Source organism: Eleutherodactylus coqui, chromosome 6, assembly GCF_035609145.1.
Source record: "Eleutherodactylus coqui strain aEleCoq1 chromosome 6, aEleCoq1.hap1, whole genome shotgun sequence".
Classification (NCBI taxonomy): Eukaryota; Metazoa; Chordata; class Amphibia; order Anura; family Eleutherodactylidae; genus Eleutherodactylus; species Eleutherodactylus coqui.
The window spans coordinates 216,652,120-216,669,096 of NC_089842.1; the positions used below are offsets into that span (position 1 = coordinate 216,652,120).

At 47.4% G+C, this 16,977-nt stretch overlaps 1 protein-coding gene across 1 annotated transcript in view; it reads left to right on the forward strand.

The window, feature by feature from the left end:
* The window catches only part of LOC136633177 (Fc receptor-like protein 5), an 81,596-nt gene that overhangs the window by 42,385 nt on the left and 22,234 nt on the right, over positions 1–16,977 (forward strand). Inside the window, exons 9-11 of the mRNA XM_066608710.1 lie at positions 1,711–1,992; positions 5,880–6,131; positions 7,664–7,921. Of these exons, the coding sequence (XP_066464807.1) occupies positions 1,711–1,992; positions 5,880–6,131; positions 7,664–7,921 (792 nt within the window). The remainder of the gene's footprint in view (positions 1–1,710; positions 1,993–5,879; positions 6,132–7,663; positions 7,922–16,977) is intronic.

Genomic DNA, 16,977 nt, shown 5'->3' on the forward strand with positions numbered 1-16,977 from the left:
TTTACGGGGAAGGACTTAAAAGATAAGCCCTTCCCTGAAAACCATCCTGAAAATGTGTAAAAATAAAAAAGAATGTATACTCACCTTTTTTCTGCAGCCAGAGTTCAGCTGCGTCCGGCCGGCAGTTCTCCTGAACTGGTCTCTGTAGTATTCAGCAGGCGGGGATTTTAAATGCTGAATGGGCTGCCTCTGATTGGTCACAGCCCTCACCAATCAGAGGCAGCTCTCACTCACCCATTCATGAATGCGTGAGTGAGTGCTGCCTCTGATTAGCTGAGCGCAGGGACCAATTAGAGGCAACTCTCAGCTATTGAATGACAGCTGAGAGCTGCCTCTGATTGGTCCCTGCGTTCAGCCAGTCAGAGGCAGCACTCACTCACCCATTCATGAATTCATGAATGGGTGAGTAAGAGCTGCCTCTGATTGGCTGAGGGCTGTGGCCAATCAGAGGCAGCCCATTCAGCAGGCGGGGATTTTAAATCCCCGCCTGCTGAATACTACACAAAGCAGTTCAGGAGAACTGCCGGCCGGACGCGGCTGAACTCCGGACGCAGGAAAAAGGTGAGTATACTTTTTTTCTTTTTTTTACACATTTTCAGGATGGTTTTCAGGGAAGGGCTTATCTTTTACGCCCTTCCCCGAAAATTCAAACAGCGCTTGCCGGCAGCCCATTGCTTTCAATGGAGCCGCCTGTATAGCCGGCTCCATTGACTTCAATGGGCGAACATCGTTCTCCTCTGCCACAGCTGTGGCAGAGGATAGCGGCCAGCACTTGGCCCTTTCGCTGAAAACGCTGCTAGGTGCAGATTTTTCGGCGAATTGTCAGCCCTGGTCACGTGATTTGCGGATGCGCATCCGTTATGCAATCCGCAAATCACGCGAAAAAACGCCCATGTGACTGAGGCCTGGGATATCAGTCTGGGATATCAACTCCTAAGTCCGCTCCATACTTACCTTATGCACATTCCATGTTAATTAACACCACACTGCATGAAAGGGTCACGCTGGCTCTTCAGCGACTGCCTTATGTTTTCCACCTTCTTGTTTACTGCTATGGTCACCGGCCGTGGTTAGCAGTATCACTCCTCACATCCTCCACTATAGAGTGCCTAAGCAATAGGCTTCTTGAGGTTCCATAAAGGTGTTCCCATGTCCTGTTTGAATCTCGGTTCTCACCCTTTCCTGTGCATCCAGCTATCCTGAATTCTGATTGTCCTGACCTCGGTCTGATCCTTGACTACGATTTGCCTGATTGCTACCTACCCTGACCCTCAACTTGTTTACCATATTGCACAAACTCCACTGGTCCTGACCCCTGCCTGTTGTACTGACTTTGTCCTTGCCTGTTGCTTTGGTACCACACTTCTGTGCCTATGGCCCATCCTGGTCAGTTGTCACTGCACCGAGACTGCACCTGTGGAAGCGACCCAGGGGTTCACTGTAGCAAAGACCAGATCCCTCAATAAGGGGTTAAACAATGAAAACCAGGTGACCCCTTAGTGCTCCCCACAGGAGTAGCTCAAGTCAAATCAGTCAGTGACACAGTGGGTCCACACCTGCTGTGTGATATTTACTATTGACTTCAGCCATGAGCATTAGGAGTACTACGTAGACTTCTAGAATTTAGCAAATTAAATCCCGTATTATGTTCATTGAAACTTCAGTATTAGTTGATTCATATGTTTTATACATTGTTTTATTTTGTTTTAGAACTTTTTACCTCTCCAGACATCAGACTAAACCTTCATCCGGTGGTGGAAGGAGCCGACATGACCTTAACCTGTCACACCAGCATAAGCCTACTCCGACAGTCCACAGCTTTGATGTTCGCCTATTATAAAAATGGAAAAATTGTGCAAGAATTCAGTGTCTCCAGAAAGTACAAAGTTTCCTCCGCCCAGCTGGAGGATTCTGGGAATTATACTTGTGAAGTGAAAGCTACTCTCAGTACTGTGAGGAAAATGAGCAAGGCAGTATCTATTAATGTTCAAGGTGAGCCAGTCATGTAAATGTATCCTGCAAGTGTTTTGAAATTACTTATGACATTGGGGGTCCTTTAACCCCTTAGTGATGGCCCCATAGTCTTTTTACATCCTGCCATTGCAGGACATGTATGGAGGGAGATAGCGCCGCTATCTCCCTCCATACAATGCGGGCGTCAGCTTTTATTACAGATGACACCCGCAGGCAATAGCTGCAATCAGCCGCACAGCCGTTCCTTTACATGCCGTTGTCAATTCTGACAGCGGCATTTAAATACCCTGAACGATGTTCGGGGGTCCCGTACAGCCCCCCTGCGGTGAGATCGAGGGTGTCGTGCAGGTGTCATGGCATACAAGTAGTACAGCAAAAAAAAACTATATAGGTTTGGTATCGTAGTAATTGTACTGACCCATAGCATAAAGTTATCAGGTCATTTTTGTTGCAGTTTGTGCGCCGTGGAAACGGGATGCACTGAAAGATGGTGGAATGTCATTTTTTTCCATTTCTCTCCACTTAGAATTTGGGAAAAACAAAAATGGAAAAAAGCTCCGTCACTAAGGGGTTAAGAAATTGAGGGTACTTAAAGGGATGGGAGGACCTTAAAGGGATTGCTCAGCCACTTCATTAAGAAAAATGCTCAGACCACTTTAAAATAATGACAAAAGTAATTCTCACCTGAACTATCCCACCCCTATTTCATGTCCTGTGAGGAAAGTCAAACATTAGCCACTCTGCAACACCCAAGTGATGGGGGATGCTGCAGGGAAATGTGACTCTCTATCCAAGCATACGTCTGGAGTTGGGAGGGTGTAGTGCATGGACCTTTCACGGTGGCACTTACCAACTCCTGGTCCGGGAAGGAGTTACTGCAGCAAAGGATAGGGCCAATAGACCTCAGGATAAGGGGGGTAGTAGTTGTCAGTTCGTGTCCCCACCGTTCCACACACCGGCATTCATACAGGGCGAATTAATACCACTTGTTAGGTACTGAGGGGCGTGATAGTGGATGGTCACTATGTCGCCCCTAGGTTCCATTATTATGCCTAGTGGGGCTGGAGGAAGTCCATGTCCCGCTATTAGAGACATTCCAGGAGTGCAATGTAATCTCCAGCAAGTAGTTGCTGGAGGTCTTTTCTTTAAAAGTCTTTGGGCCTGGATTTTTGGAATGGATGGTAGGTTGGTAGTGGGGCCATCCATTCCACTTCCTCCACTCCGGGGTAAGTGCAGGGTTAATCAGCACAGGTGCTGAGGCTGGGCCAGGAAGAGGTGTATATAAATAGCAGTGTGCACTGACACAGAGGGAGACTGGATGGCTCCTGGGCCCAGACAGCCTGAGATACCTGCTGGAGGTAAAAGCCCTGCTGTTTGGTGCACCTGCAGAACGTGACCTGTACAGGCAGGGTATGTTATCCTAATGCTGGACTATTGTTTTCATGCCTGAAGCTAAGGCTGGATTTGCTTTTGATTTACTGGATTGCAAATAAACATAGGTCACGCCTGTACTTGGACTTTAAATACTTGTCTCCATCTCTGACTGCCGCAAACCCGCACTCTACCGAGCTGTCTTCCCACACACTGGACAAGTGTATAGTACCTCGGATCCTCAGGAACGGTTGAGGCCCGGTAAAACTTTACTAGTGACTTTAAAACACGGTACAACAGACTTCAGCAGGCAGACTTTACAGTGCAGGCAGATTAGTAATATTCAGACAACTTGAAATGAAAGTCAATTGCCACAGAATGGCAGTAATTATCATCCCGCTCTCATAGACTTCAGCACACGTGGGTGTCAGTTAAAGGTGTACCACTATACGGTGATCCAGACTTCGGACGGCCGCATAGGAGTTATAAACAGACTTAAGACTATTCTCAGAGGTTTGGTAGACTTCTGCACTGATCTTATTTGAGGAAACATATAGTCACTAGAAGTGGTAGTTACTTACAATGGCTCTCTGGTAATGGGACTTTAGGGAACAAAACACATAGGCTCACTCACTCCCATTCTCACTCCCCTCTTAAAGATGCAGTCTTTCTTCCTCCTCCATCTTCAGCGACATAAGGGCTAATGGTGCCCTCATGCGCCTCTCTGGTAGCAAACCCTCAGATGGAAGATGGGTGCTCCTCAGCCAGGAAGATGGATCTCTCTTCTTCCATCCAATCACTCATACTTATAGATTCATCCACACCATGTCACATGACACAGAGAAATAGATACATTCAACATGCAGCAGAGCTCACAGGCAGTGATTTGAAGGGAGTTAACCCTTCAGACGCTGCAGCTGTGTAACACACATACAGAAAATAGACTTGACAGATTTGCACAGTGCATCCACCTAAGACATAACATGTATGACAATTATGGAGGGGTCCAGAATAATGTTCTGGGACACTACACCTACGCTCTCAATTGGATGCTTCCTGGGATCCTCTACTGATTTCTGTACTTCCTGATCCTTGTTGACACAGACAGGTGACTGCTTCAGCCAATCACTGGCCGTCCTAGTCCTTGTTGGCACGGCCATGTGACCACAGTAGCCGATCAGGGACTGTAGAAGGTCACCACTGTGGTCAGTGATTGACTGCAGCTATCATATGTCCATGTCAGCAGGGACCATGAAATACAGAGACCAGTGTAGGACACTGGGGAAACACAGATGTAGTACAGCAGAAAAAGCAAAAGCACAGATGTAGTATTTTAGCAGAAAAAACACATTTTTAAAGAAAAGCAATTGACTCTGCATTGTCGCATTCTAAGACCCATAATGATTTTATTTTTCTGACAGCGGAGCCCTAAATTGTCTTATTTTTTATGGGAAGACTTGCAGTTTTTACTGGAACCAGGTGCATGTTACTTTTGGGTTGCTTTTTATTGCGTTTTTTGGAAGGCAAACAAAACGAGCAACTCTGGCTTTACTTTTTAGAGTGACTTTTATGGCGTTCACCAAGCGAGATAAATAACACAATATTTTCATTGTTGGGTCGTTACGAACACAGTAATACCTATCATCTGCTGCTTTTTAAAAAACGTTTTTGGTATTTTATCAATTTAAAAGGGGTTTTTGTTGTCAAAAATGTGTATTATTTTTAAACTGTATTTTTTTTTTTATTAAACTTTATTGAACTTTTTTGACACAAATTTTTAGTCCCTCAAGGCAACCTAAAGTTGCAATCACTTGATCACTTGAATAGTACACTGTATTCTTATATACTGCATTCTACTAAGCCTATGATAGCAGCCTATTAGAATGCCAGAAGAGGGGCCTAATATGTTGAGTTAGATGGCAGACATGGAGGCCTTTGTCAGGCTTATGTTTGCTTTGGGAACCCCTTGGTACCTTGCGACTGCACTATGCGGTGCTGACGGGTGACAGAAGGATCCTGTCATCTGCCTACATGCTGCAGTTGCTATTGATTCTGATCTGTAAAGAGTTAAACTGGCAGGATCTGAGGTTTCTCTGTTCCTGGCAGTTACAGTAGGAGCCTGGCTGTCAGTAGTCAGCCAAGCCACCGCCTTAAAACGATGTGTGTGCAGGTTTAAAGCCCTTTAGTGGCCACCGTTTAAAGGCATATTGGGCAATTTTTAAATTGTGTCTGGACAATCCATTTAAATGGGTTCTTTAAGATTAGAATAACATGACTGATGTGTTAGTAGGCTGGATATCAACACAACTAATCCTTTCGTCCCCCCAAGCTAAGTGCTGTCACTGTAGGAATAACCAACTACAGAATTAACATATCAATTAGGCCTGAGCTCAATTATTGTGGTGGCACCAGTTGGAGGATTGGGTGGCTACCAGTTCTTTCATGTCTATGGCCAGCGGAGGTGTTAGCCACATGTTATTTCCTGCTGCTCATTCTCCACAACTCCCTCATCTTGGGCTTTTCTTCTCCTTCAGGTATGGCCGTGGTGGCATTTACACCCAATTTTGGCAAAATATTAACGACAGAAGCCATGACTCTGACATGTAACGTGGATCCTAAAATCAAGGACGAACAGGCGTATTACTGGTACAAGGATGGTGGCCAACTGAACATCAGTCAACAGAGCTTCACCCTTCAGAGTGCGCTGGTCAGTGACAGCGGCTATTACCAGTGCCGCTCAACGGATACTCATATAAGTGAACCACTCAGGCTGGATGTCTCTAATAGTAAGTCATTTACATGCAAAAGGTTCTCAAAGCCTCCTATATCTAAGCAGGGGTGCATGACATTCGGAAAGGAAATTCTGCTTCTGTACCATAAACAGCGCCAGTCTTCTCCATGGGCTGTGCCTGGTATGTAACGGGGTAGCGCTGCTTCCACACTTCCCCGTGTACAGCAGCGGCTCAGGAGAGGAGGATAGAAAAAGGACACGGCGCATAGAAACGCCTTCCTTACATTGCTGGCAGCGCTATCATAGGAGCATGAAAGTGCCGGTTCCAGCAGTAGAGAGCATGCAGGAAGCACCATATTGGTGTAGGCTCCAGGACGCTTCAGGGAGGGGTTCCGTCCCCATAGGGATGCGGACCCCTTCCTGAAGCCCCCTTGAGGCTACACCAATGAAGTCCCCTTCTTAGGAGATTGTTAGGGGTAAGCCAAGCCCCAGCCCAAAAGTCCTGTAGGTCACTAGTAGTCCTGCAGGAGGACTACAAATACATTTGTTGCTGCATCACTAAAAGAGAGCAGCAGAAGGAAAGGCCCCTTGGATTGCATTGAGAAAGGGGCTGGTGCACAGCCCAAAGGACATGGCAGCTGCCACTGCGACAGAGGGTGGTGTTAGCGCTGTCCCTGTGCCGAGGACCATCACCAAAGAAGAGAAGGCTATTGCAAGGGCCCTGATGACCAAGGGCCGAAGAAGCACTGCTAGACATGGACCAGCCAGAAAGATCACCGAGGCGAAGGACCCCAGCATGTTGGAGGAGAGAGAATCTCCTTCCCCGCACAAGATTTCCAGACTACACCAATGGCACCATCAAAACTGGTTTAAAGACACAGCTGCCAGATATCTGAGGCTGCTTTCCGCAGACAAAATGTGCGCACAGTACACGGACAATGACGGTGTGACTGGCATGGGCTGGGGAGTACCTTCCCATAAGGGACTGAGTTATATGGGAATGGCAAAGACATGTTTATGGCTACAGTGTTAGTAACATGTTAAATAGAGTCAGAGTTTGTAACTGAAGTGATGTTATGTGTAACGTGTATGTACCGGGGTGTTCTGTGTGGTTTGAGAGATGTACTCTGACACCTACAGTGTCAAGGCTGTGATCATAGTGTAATGCCGTGGACCACAATACTACCACTGGCTTCAGGTATTGTAACTCCTAAACTCTCCCCAGTAGAGGCTGCAAACCATCATTGCCTCAAAGACATAGGGTTCTCAGACCAACCAAATATTTTTTTAAAAATTGTGATTCAAATTTTCAGACATCTCCTGCTTGTTCAGTGTCTGCATTGAAGCTTTGAAGATTTGCATTCTGGGAAGTGTCATCTTTACACTAGGCACTGTAGTGTCATTTGATGTAGGACAAACTGACTTCTGCCCCTTCTTGCATTATAGTCTCCCAGCTAAGCTCTCAGGAGAGCCTGGTGAAAAACTAGCTGACTGTTTCCAATGACTGCCAGTAGAAAAATGTAAAACGGTGCCAAAAGGTGGGCCGACCCTCTAAGCTCTATACTGGTGTGGCTCTTTGTCTTTCAGGTAATCTCATTCTACAAGCTCCTCCATTCATATTAGAAGGTGACAACCTGATCCTCATCTGTCACAGTCGTCAAGGTCTAGATTTGCCACTCTCTGAGTTTGTAAAGGATGGCAGTGCCCTACAATCTAAGAGGAAGAAGTCTGATGTGCTGATGGAAAAGGTGCAGGTTTACATGACTGGAGGATATAAATGCATAAAACAGACCGAATTCTATCCTAACATAGGGTTTGCTGCAGAACTTTTTCTTCCTGTCACAGGTAAGAGCTCATGTTTTTGTAATGAATCAATGGCACTCAAAGGGTCACTCTGGCGAAAACACATTTTTCCATCACTGCCCCCTCACCTCGTACACTCTGGAGGTCTCCTCTGTGTAATGCAGTCACTTCCATGCAGTGCAGCCCGCTCTCTGATGTTTATCAGGTGCCATCTTGAGAGTGAGATGTTTAACTTTCAGTTTCAAGTCTTTCCCATGATGCATCAGCACATATATTAGCTAGACGTTATACCATTTGTGCTTGCTGGGTGGACACTTAAAATTCTCACTACCTTCTATATTCACCTATATAAGTTACAGCCCATAAGTATACAGTCAGGGGGATGAGCTGTGATCTCCTGTATTATACCTTGAACCTGGTGATCATCATCAGTAACTGTGACAGGAGTGTCTATGTCCCACTATAGTCAGTTTCTATGGTAGGTTAGATGCAACAACATCACCTAGGCTGAGAATTTGACTAGAGAATCTGACTAGAAACTGAACACATAACCCCAAGTAGACCTGAGCTGGTTAGAACTGACATCACATGACCATCTGGGGAAAAAGAGGCTGGGAGATGCAGACAGAATTAAATAACTAGCCAAGGTAACACCAGCTCACTTATATATACTGGGGGATAGATACATAGTGAATGGGAAAAATGGCCCTTTAAACTAAACAGTGATTCCTTGCTTGGATATCTGTGTTGGGGATTTACCGTGGTAAGAGGCAGAGCCGTATTTAGGGTTCCTGCTGCCCACAATACTTTTAGTGCCCACGGCCTCTATTGGCAAGTCAGGTAAAAGCTGCTGCCCTTGCAATTTAGATAGCTGCCTGTTTTAATATTGTGGCACTATGCTCTAAAGATCCCGTACTAGGATGCCAGCTGCTTATGCCTCCTGTACAGTCACACCCACTGGCAATGACTGAGTCATGCCGTCCAGCCTTTCAGCATGCCCTTCCAGCGTTTTGGTGCATCCCCCTGCTGCTTACATCGGCACGAGTACCAGTCGACTCCCATGCTTGCTCTGTGCTGCTCTCCGACACTCCCGGAAATGGATAGGCGCACTGAAGTTGAGGTCTCTTCACCTTGACTTCAGTGACGAAGAGGAAGTCATAGAGCATACACCAGAAAACTGCCTTAGGCGGGCTCACATGACTGGGTCGGATTCTGCATGCGGGAGGCCCACAGTGGATTCCAGCTGGGAGCGCGGCCGGTGGCACTGCGAATGGCAAGTAACTGTATCGCGTCTGACCGTAATGTATACGTGTTTTTTTTTTGTAATATCCTGTGCCGTCGCTTAGCGATGACACTGGTAACCGTAGCCCATACGCAATTTATATTGCAGCATATCGGCCGGTGGCACGGAATCCATGGTGAAGTAGTGAATGCTGTGACTTTTCTTCCGCTCACGGAATACGCAATTTGTACCTGCGGTTTTGAAGGAAAATTTGAAACTACATGCTTTTCTATGCCCTCGTTTTATCGTGAATCATCCGTGCGGACAGTAATTGTGGAATCCGCAATTCAAATACGGTGGTGTGAAACCGACCTTAATGAGGCACATGTGATATTTTTAAACATCTTTATATATAAAGACGAAAACCCTCACTCACTTACTGACTTACTGACTGACTCGCCACTAATTCTCTCACTCCCCGATGTCGTAGAAACATGAAATATGGCACAAGCATAAATTATGTCCAAAATAGGAAAAGTAAAGGGGGCCCAACTCGATTATTCAATTCTAGTGCAAAAGAACTAGCATCCAAATTTTACGTACGGAATCTAATTCTCCAATTTCCCGATGTCGTAGAAACATGAAATTTGGCACAAGCATTGATTATGTCATAAATAGGAAAAGTTAATGGGTCCCAACTCAATTATTCAATTCAAAGCACAAAAGAATTAGCGTCCAAATTTTATGTACAGAATCTAATTCTCTCACTTCCTGATGTCATAAAAACTTGAAATTTGGCACGAGCATTGATTGTCATAAATAGAAAAAGCTAATGGGTCCAAACTCGATTATTCCATTTTAGTGCAAAAGAACTAGCGTCTAAATTTTAGGTACGTAATCTAATTCTCTCACTTCCCGATGTTATAGAAACATGAAATTTGGCACGAGCATTGATTATGTCATAAATAGGAAAAGTTAATGGGTCCCAACTCGATTATTCAATTCTAAGCGCAAAAGAATTAGCATCCAAATTTTACGTACAGAATCTAATTCTCTCACTCCCTGATGTCATTTTGTATAAAGGAAACGTCGCATGGTTACCTCCACGTGGTGTTTTCTGGGTAACTCAAAGAACCATGCAAAATGGTGAACATATTTTTTTCCTCGGTATCTCTAAAGTAACCACGACTTCATAAGATTTTCCGTGTGAATACCAGATAAACACCGTTACCAAATTAACTCGGGTGAAGCCGGATATATCAGCTATTATGTCATAAATAGGAAAAGCTAATGGGTCCTAACTCGGTTATTCAATTCTAAGTGCAAAACAATTAGCGTCCAAATTTTACGTACGTAATCTAATTCTCTCACTACCTGATGCAACAAATAATTACACAAATTTTTGCCGCACAAAAGTGAAATTTGCCATGACCATTCTTTGCGTACTAAATATTGGAAATTTAAAGGGTTGCAACTTGATTATTTAATCCTATGCATAAAAGTAACCCCCTATGTAATGTAACTAATAACACACATCTGTACTGCACAAACTTGAAATTTGGCATGACCATTCCTATGTTATGTAACTAATAACATATCTGTACCCCGCATTATATGAGACAGTTATCTTCTCAGCAAAATAAAACGCATTTAGAAATATGAGTATATACTGACAGGAATAAAACTGACTGTCGTATGTATTGAAAGGCTGTAAAGTACAAAAGGAAGTCAACATGGACTGCTGGGATGGAGTATATCTTTAAGAATAACAAGGGGCTGCAACCTTCAGTCTGGGTAGGAAATTTGAATTAAAAGGGGCGTTACCTTTCAGGGTAAAAATGAGGAGAGTGTGTGAGGTGGCACATTCTGTGGGGTGACATTTTCACATACAGTCTGAGATAAATCTCTCTCCTATCTGCCTATACACTGAGAGGAATCTATCTGATCTGTGTGTTATGAGCAGCGTGTGAGAGGTGGACATTCTGTGGGGTGACATTTTCACATACAGTCTGAGATAAATCTCTCTTCTATCTGCCTATACACTGAGCAGAATCTATCTGAGCTGTGTGGTATGAGCAGTGTGTGTGAGGTGGACATTCTGTGGGGTGACATTTTTTTACATACAGTCTGAGATAAATCTCTCTCCTATCTGCCTATACACTGTGAGGAATCTATCTGATCTGTGTGTTATGAGCAGTGTGTGTGAGGTGGACATTCTGTGTAATGGCATTTTCACATACAGTCTGAGATAAATCTCTCTCCTATCTGCCTATACACTGTGAGGAATCTATCTGATCTGTGTGTTATGAGCAGTGTGTGTGAGGTGGACATTCTGTGTAATGGCATTTTCACATACAGTCTGAGATAAATCTCTCTCCTATCTGCCTATACACTGAGAGGAATCTCTGTATAGTTTTCCGTGTAAACGCCAGATAAACACCACTACCAAATTGACTCTGGCGAAGCCGGGTATATCAGCTAGTTATTGTCAGAACCTGCAACTCTCGGGGCCGCCGTGCCCACACCACCGGTCCTGCCACCCGGGTTACAGGAGTGCGGCATAGGGGAGCCCCGGTTCTTGTGATCTCCCCGGGCCGCTGTAAGACTGGTCGCCGCCGGGTTGCTAGGGAGGCAGCTGGTGCTTCTAGTCACTTGACTACCAGGCTGGCTTCCCTAGTAACTGTCTGTGCAGCAAGACTGGGGGCGTGCCCCCAGCACCTCCCTGATTAGCCCTGCTGCTGTCAGGCTCCCCGCCCCAATCAGCTTCTGGGGCGGGAGCGCTGACAGCATTTAAATATGTGTGTTTTCCTTTCAGCCCTTGCCAGTGTTAGTTTGGTTCTCCAGCTGCACCCGCGTTTATCCTGACTACTCTTTGTGACCCCGGCTTTCCTGACACCTGCTTTTGGACTTGACTACGTTTTTGCCTGACCCCTCCGTACTGCGTACCCTCTTGTTGCCAACCCGGATTGTCTGACCATTCTACCGTTGTTTTGTCTCAGTGTCTGTTTGTCTTCCCGTGTCCCGCTTCCCTAGTGAGGGTAGGGACCGCCGCCCAGTTGTCGCCCTGGGGGTTAGCCCAGAGGGGCAAGTAGGCAGGGACAGGGGTTGCGGGATATCTCAGGGACCCCCATATCCCGGACACTGTCCTGACAGTAACACTGGCCGAACGAAGGTCAGACCCTTGCATCCGCCCGGCAACTTTGAGCCCCTCGATGGAGGCCGTGGCGGCTTTAGCGAACCAGGTCCAGGTCCTTACGACCCTTGCCCAGGACCTAACAGCCCGCTTGCAGCTACAGGAACAAGTGGCAGCTGCAGGTCCCATGCAGCCCCCTTCCGCTCCAGGAACAATGTCAGAACCTCGAGCCACGCTTCCGGATTGCTTCTCCGGAGAGAGAGGTCAGTTTTTTGCATTTAGAGAGAGCTGCAAGCTCTACTTTGATCTCCGCCCCCACTCCTCTGGTACTGAATACCAGAAAGTGGGAATCGTAATTACCCGCCTGAGGGGAGAGCCCCAAAATTGGGCTTTCTCGTTACCAGCTGGCTCTCCCACCCGACTATTCCTTGACGCCTTTTTTTCCGCCTTGGGTCAAATTTATGACGAACCCGACCGGGCCGGCTACGCAGTCTCCAAGCTTCTGGCCCTGCGCCAGGGTCGCAAGATGGCGGAGGACTACTGCGCTCTATTCCGCCAACATTGTACAGAATCCGGGTGGAATGATGCCGCCCTAAAAGACCTATTTTTGACCGGTCTGTCTGAGGGTCTTAAGGACCTACTCGTGGCCCACCCGGAGCCTAGAACCCTGGAGCAAGCCATGTCGCTGGCTATTCGGGCCGACCGACGTTTGAGGGCCAGACACGCCGCTCGGACCACCCCACTCCCCACGCCCACTTCTTCGACTGACCCAACCTTTTTACCTCCCACCACCGAGGCCATGGAGCTGGGAGCCATGAACCCCAAGCAACGACGGGAATACCGCCTGAAGAAGAACCTCTGCTTCTATTGTGGGGAGCTGGGTCACCGCATTGCAACCTGCGCTAAGAAGCCACGGCAGGAAAAACTTCCGCTCCTAGGCAGTTGCCGGGAGGACTGTCTAGGAGCCAAAGTACTCCCTGTGTTGTCCAAAATGTTATTGCCCTGCACCCTAGAATTTCATGCTTTCCACCGTACTGGGCAAGCCTTCGTTGATTCTGGGGCTGCTGCTAATTTCGTTAACTTTAATTTCGTTGCTCAACTGTCCGGGGTTTTGTTACGTTTAGAGACTCCGATTTTTGTTTCAGGAGTGGACTCCACTCCATTGCAAGCAGGGGTTGTTAATCTGGTTACCCCTGAAGTAAGGTTTACTATAGGAGCCCTACACGTTGAAACCTGCACTTTTCTGGTGATGAGAGATTTGTCTGTGGACGTCGTCCTAGGCCTCCCCTGGCTCCGGGAGCACAACCCGGTAGTAAATTGGGACACGTTGGAACTGGTAGAGTGGGGTCCCCGCTGTGCCAACCACCTTTGTCCAGTGAAGGTGGGAATCTCCACCTGCGAGGGGAGTCCCCTACCAGATTACCTCTCCGAGTTTTCTGACGTGTTCTCCAAGCAATTATCTGAAGCTCTGCCCCCTCATAGGGAATGGGACTGTAAAATCGACTTGATTCCTGGGGCCAAACTTCCTAAGGGCCGCATTTATAATGTTACGGTTCCAGAGAGAGAATCCATGAGGGACTATATCCAGGACAGCTTGGCCAAGGGGCACATCCGGCCCTCAGAATCCCCGGTGGGTGCCGGGTTTTTCTTCGTTGAAAAAAAGGATGGGGGTCTCCGGCCCTGTATTGACTATAGAGAGCTAAATAAAATCACAGTCAGAAACCAGTATGCTCTTCCACTCATTCCTGACCTCCTCAACCAGGTCGCTGGTGCCCAATGGTTTTCTAAACTTGATCTCAGGGGAGCATACAACCTCATCCGCATTCGGGAGGGGGATGAGTGGAAAACCGCCTTCAATACGCCCCTCGGTCATTTTGAATACCTAGTTATGCCTTTTGGATTGTGTAACGCCCCCGCCATTTTTCAGGGGTACATGAATTCAGTGTTTCAGGATATCATGGGGGTGTTCGTTGTTGTATATCTAGACGACATTCTGATTTTTTCCTCCGACTTGCCGAGTCACCATACCCATGTTCAGACTGTGCTAGCTCGACTCAGACATAACAAGCTGTTTGCTAAACTCGAGAAATGTGTTTTCGGGGTACAAAAGATATCATTCTTAGGGTATATCATCACGCCATGCAACTTCCAGATGGATCCTGAGAAGGTGAAAGCCATCACGGAGTGGGCCCAGCCAGGTTCATTGAAAGCCCTTCAACGCTTCCTCGGCTTCGCCAACTACTATCGCAAGTTCATTAAAGACTTCTCCGTGGTGGCTAAACCTCTAACGGACCTCACCAGAAAGGGAGCAGATGTGAGTACCTGGTCTTCTAAGGCTCTGAGGGCCTTCGATACCCTAAAGGCGGCGTTCTCTTCTGCGCCCGTCCTAGTACAACCGGATCTGTCCTGCCCTTTTGTGGTGGAGGTAGATGCCTCTGAGTTTGGTGTGGGAGCGGTACTGTCCCAAGGTCCCTCCACACTCACTAACCTTAGACCGTGTGCCTATTTTTCTAGAAAGTTCTCTTCCACTGAACGGAACTACGATATAGGCAACCGGGAATTGCTGGCTATTAAGTGGGCTTTCGAAGAGTGGAGGCATTTTTTGGAAGGAGCCCATCACCAGATCACGGTACTCACAGACCATAAAAACCTCACCTATTTAGATTCCGCTAAGAGGTTAAATGCTCGGCAAGCCCGCTGGGCCTTGTTTTTCTCTCGGTTCAATTTTGTTGTTACCTATAGACCCGGTTCTAAGAATGTCAAGGCTGATGCCCTGTCTAGGAGTTTTGGTTCTCCGGAACCTTCCGAGTCTGAGCCTGAGAGCATTCTCTCCCCTGGGGTGGTCCTCGCTGCTGTCTCCTCCGACCTTTCACCTCTCATACACGCCGCTCAACAATCAGCTCCTGAAGCCCTTCCGGAAGGCAAATTATTTGTCCCGTTGTCACTGAGATTGAAAGTGTTAGAGGAGACACATGCTTCAGTCCTAGCTGGACACCCCGGCATCAGGGGTACTCTGGAGTTAGTATCCAGACTCTATTGGTGGCCGCACATGGCCAAGGATGTACGGTTATTTGTGTCCGCGTGCCCGGTTTGCGCAAGGGGGAAGAATCTCAGGAGACGTCCTGAGGGTCCTCTTCTTCCCTTGCCCATTCCGTCCAGGCCATGGTCCCATTTGTCCATGGATTTTATTACTGATCTGCCATCCTCGCTGGGGAATACGGTCATTTGGGTAATAGTTGACCGTTTCTCTAAAATGTCACATTTTGTTCCACTTTGCAAGTTGCCTAACGCCAAACTTCTGTCTGAAATGTTCATCAAGGAGATTGTTCGGTTACATGGGATCCCCGAGGATATTGTGTCAGATAGAGGGGTTCAGTTCGTCGCTCGCTTCTGGCGAGCTTTCTGTAAAAATCTAAACGTTAATTTGTCTTTTTCCTCCGCTTTCCATCCCGAGAGTAACGGACAAACGGAACGGATGAATCAAGAACTTATCCAGTACCTGCGACTTTTTGTCTCTGATAACCAGTATCAGTGGGCCAACTACTTACCTCTCGCCGAATTTGCTATTAACAACCACGTTAACTCGTCGACCCAATTGTCACCTTTTTTTTGTAACTATGGGTTCCATCCCCGGTTCTCGCTTTCTACTCCTTTTGTCTCGAACAATCCGGCCGCTGACATATCCTCTGAGGAACTGTGCACAGTTTGGGCCCAGGTTCGTAAGAACCTTCAGGTTTCCCAAGAGAAACTGCGTAAATACTCAAATAAAAGATGTACTATCTCTGCACCTTTTGTGGTCGGGAGCAAGTTTTATTGTCATCCAAAAATCTGAGACTTAAGGTTCCCTCCCTGAAACTTGCTCCTCGGTTCATTGGCCCATTTACTGTTTCTCAGGTTATCAACCCGGTGTCATATAAGTTGGCACTTCCTGACTCCTGGAAGGTCCACAAGGTTTTTCACAAAAGCTTGCTTAAGAAGTATGTGACTCCAGTTCTACCCACCCAGAACCCGCCCCCTCCTTCTCTGGTACAGGTGGAACTGGAGTATGAAGTAGAAAGGCTTGTTGATGCCCGACGGGTTAGAGGTGTGCTGCAGTACCTGGTCCACTGGAGAGGATTTGGCCCTGAGGATAGGACGTGGGTCCCTGCCAGGGACGTTCATGCGCCACGCCTAGTCCAGTCATTCCACAGGGCTTTCCCGCTTAAGCCCGCACCTGGCCATGGGGGTCCGGTGTCCCCCCGTAGAAGGGGGGGTACTGTCAGAACCTGCAACTCTCGGGGCCGCCGTGCCCACACCACCGGTCCTGCCACCCGGGTTACAGGAGTGCGGCATAGGGGAGCCCCGGTTCTTGTGATCTCCCCGGGCCGCTGTAAGACTGGTCGCCGCCGGGTTGCTAGGGAGGCAGCTGGTGCTTCTAGTCACTTGACTACCAGGCTGGCTTCCCTAGTAACTGTCTGTGCAGCAAGACTGGGGGCGTGCCCCCAGCACCTCCCTGATTAGCCCTGCTGCTGTCAGGCTCCCCGCCCCAATCAGCTTCTGGGGCGGGAGCGCTGACAGCATTTAAATATGTGTGTTTTCCTTTCAGCCCTTGCCAGTGTTAGTTTGGTTCTCCAGCTGCACCCGCGTTTATCCTGACTACTCTTTGTGACCCCGGCTTTCCTGACACCTGCTTTTGGACTTGACTACGTTTTTGCCTGACCCCTCCGTACTGCGTACCCTCTTGTTGCCAACCCGGATTGTCTG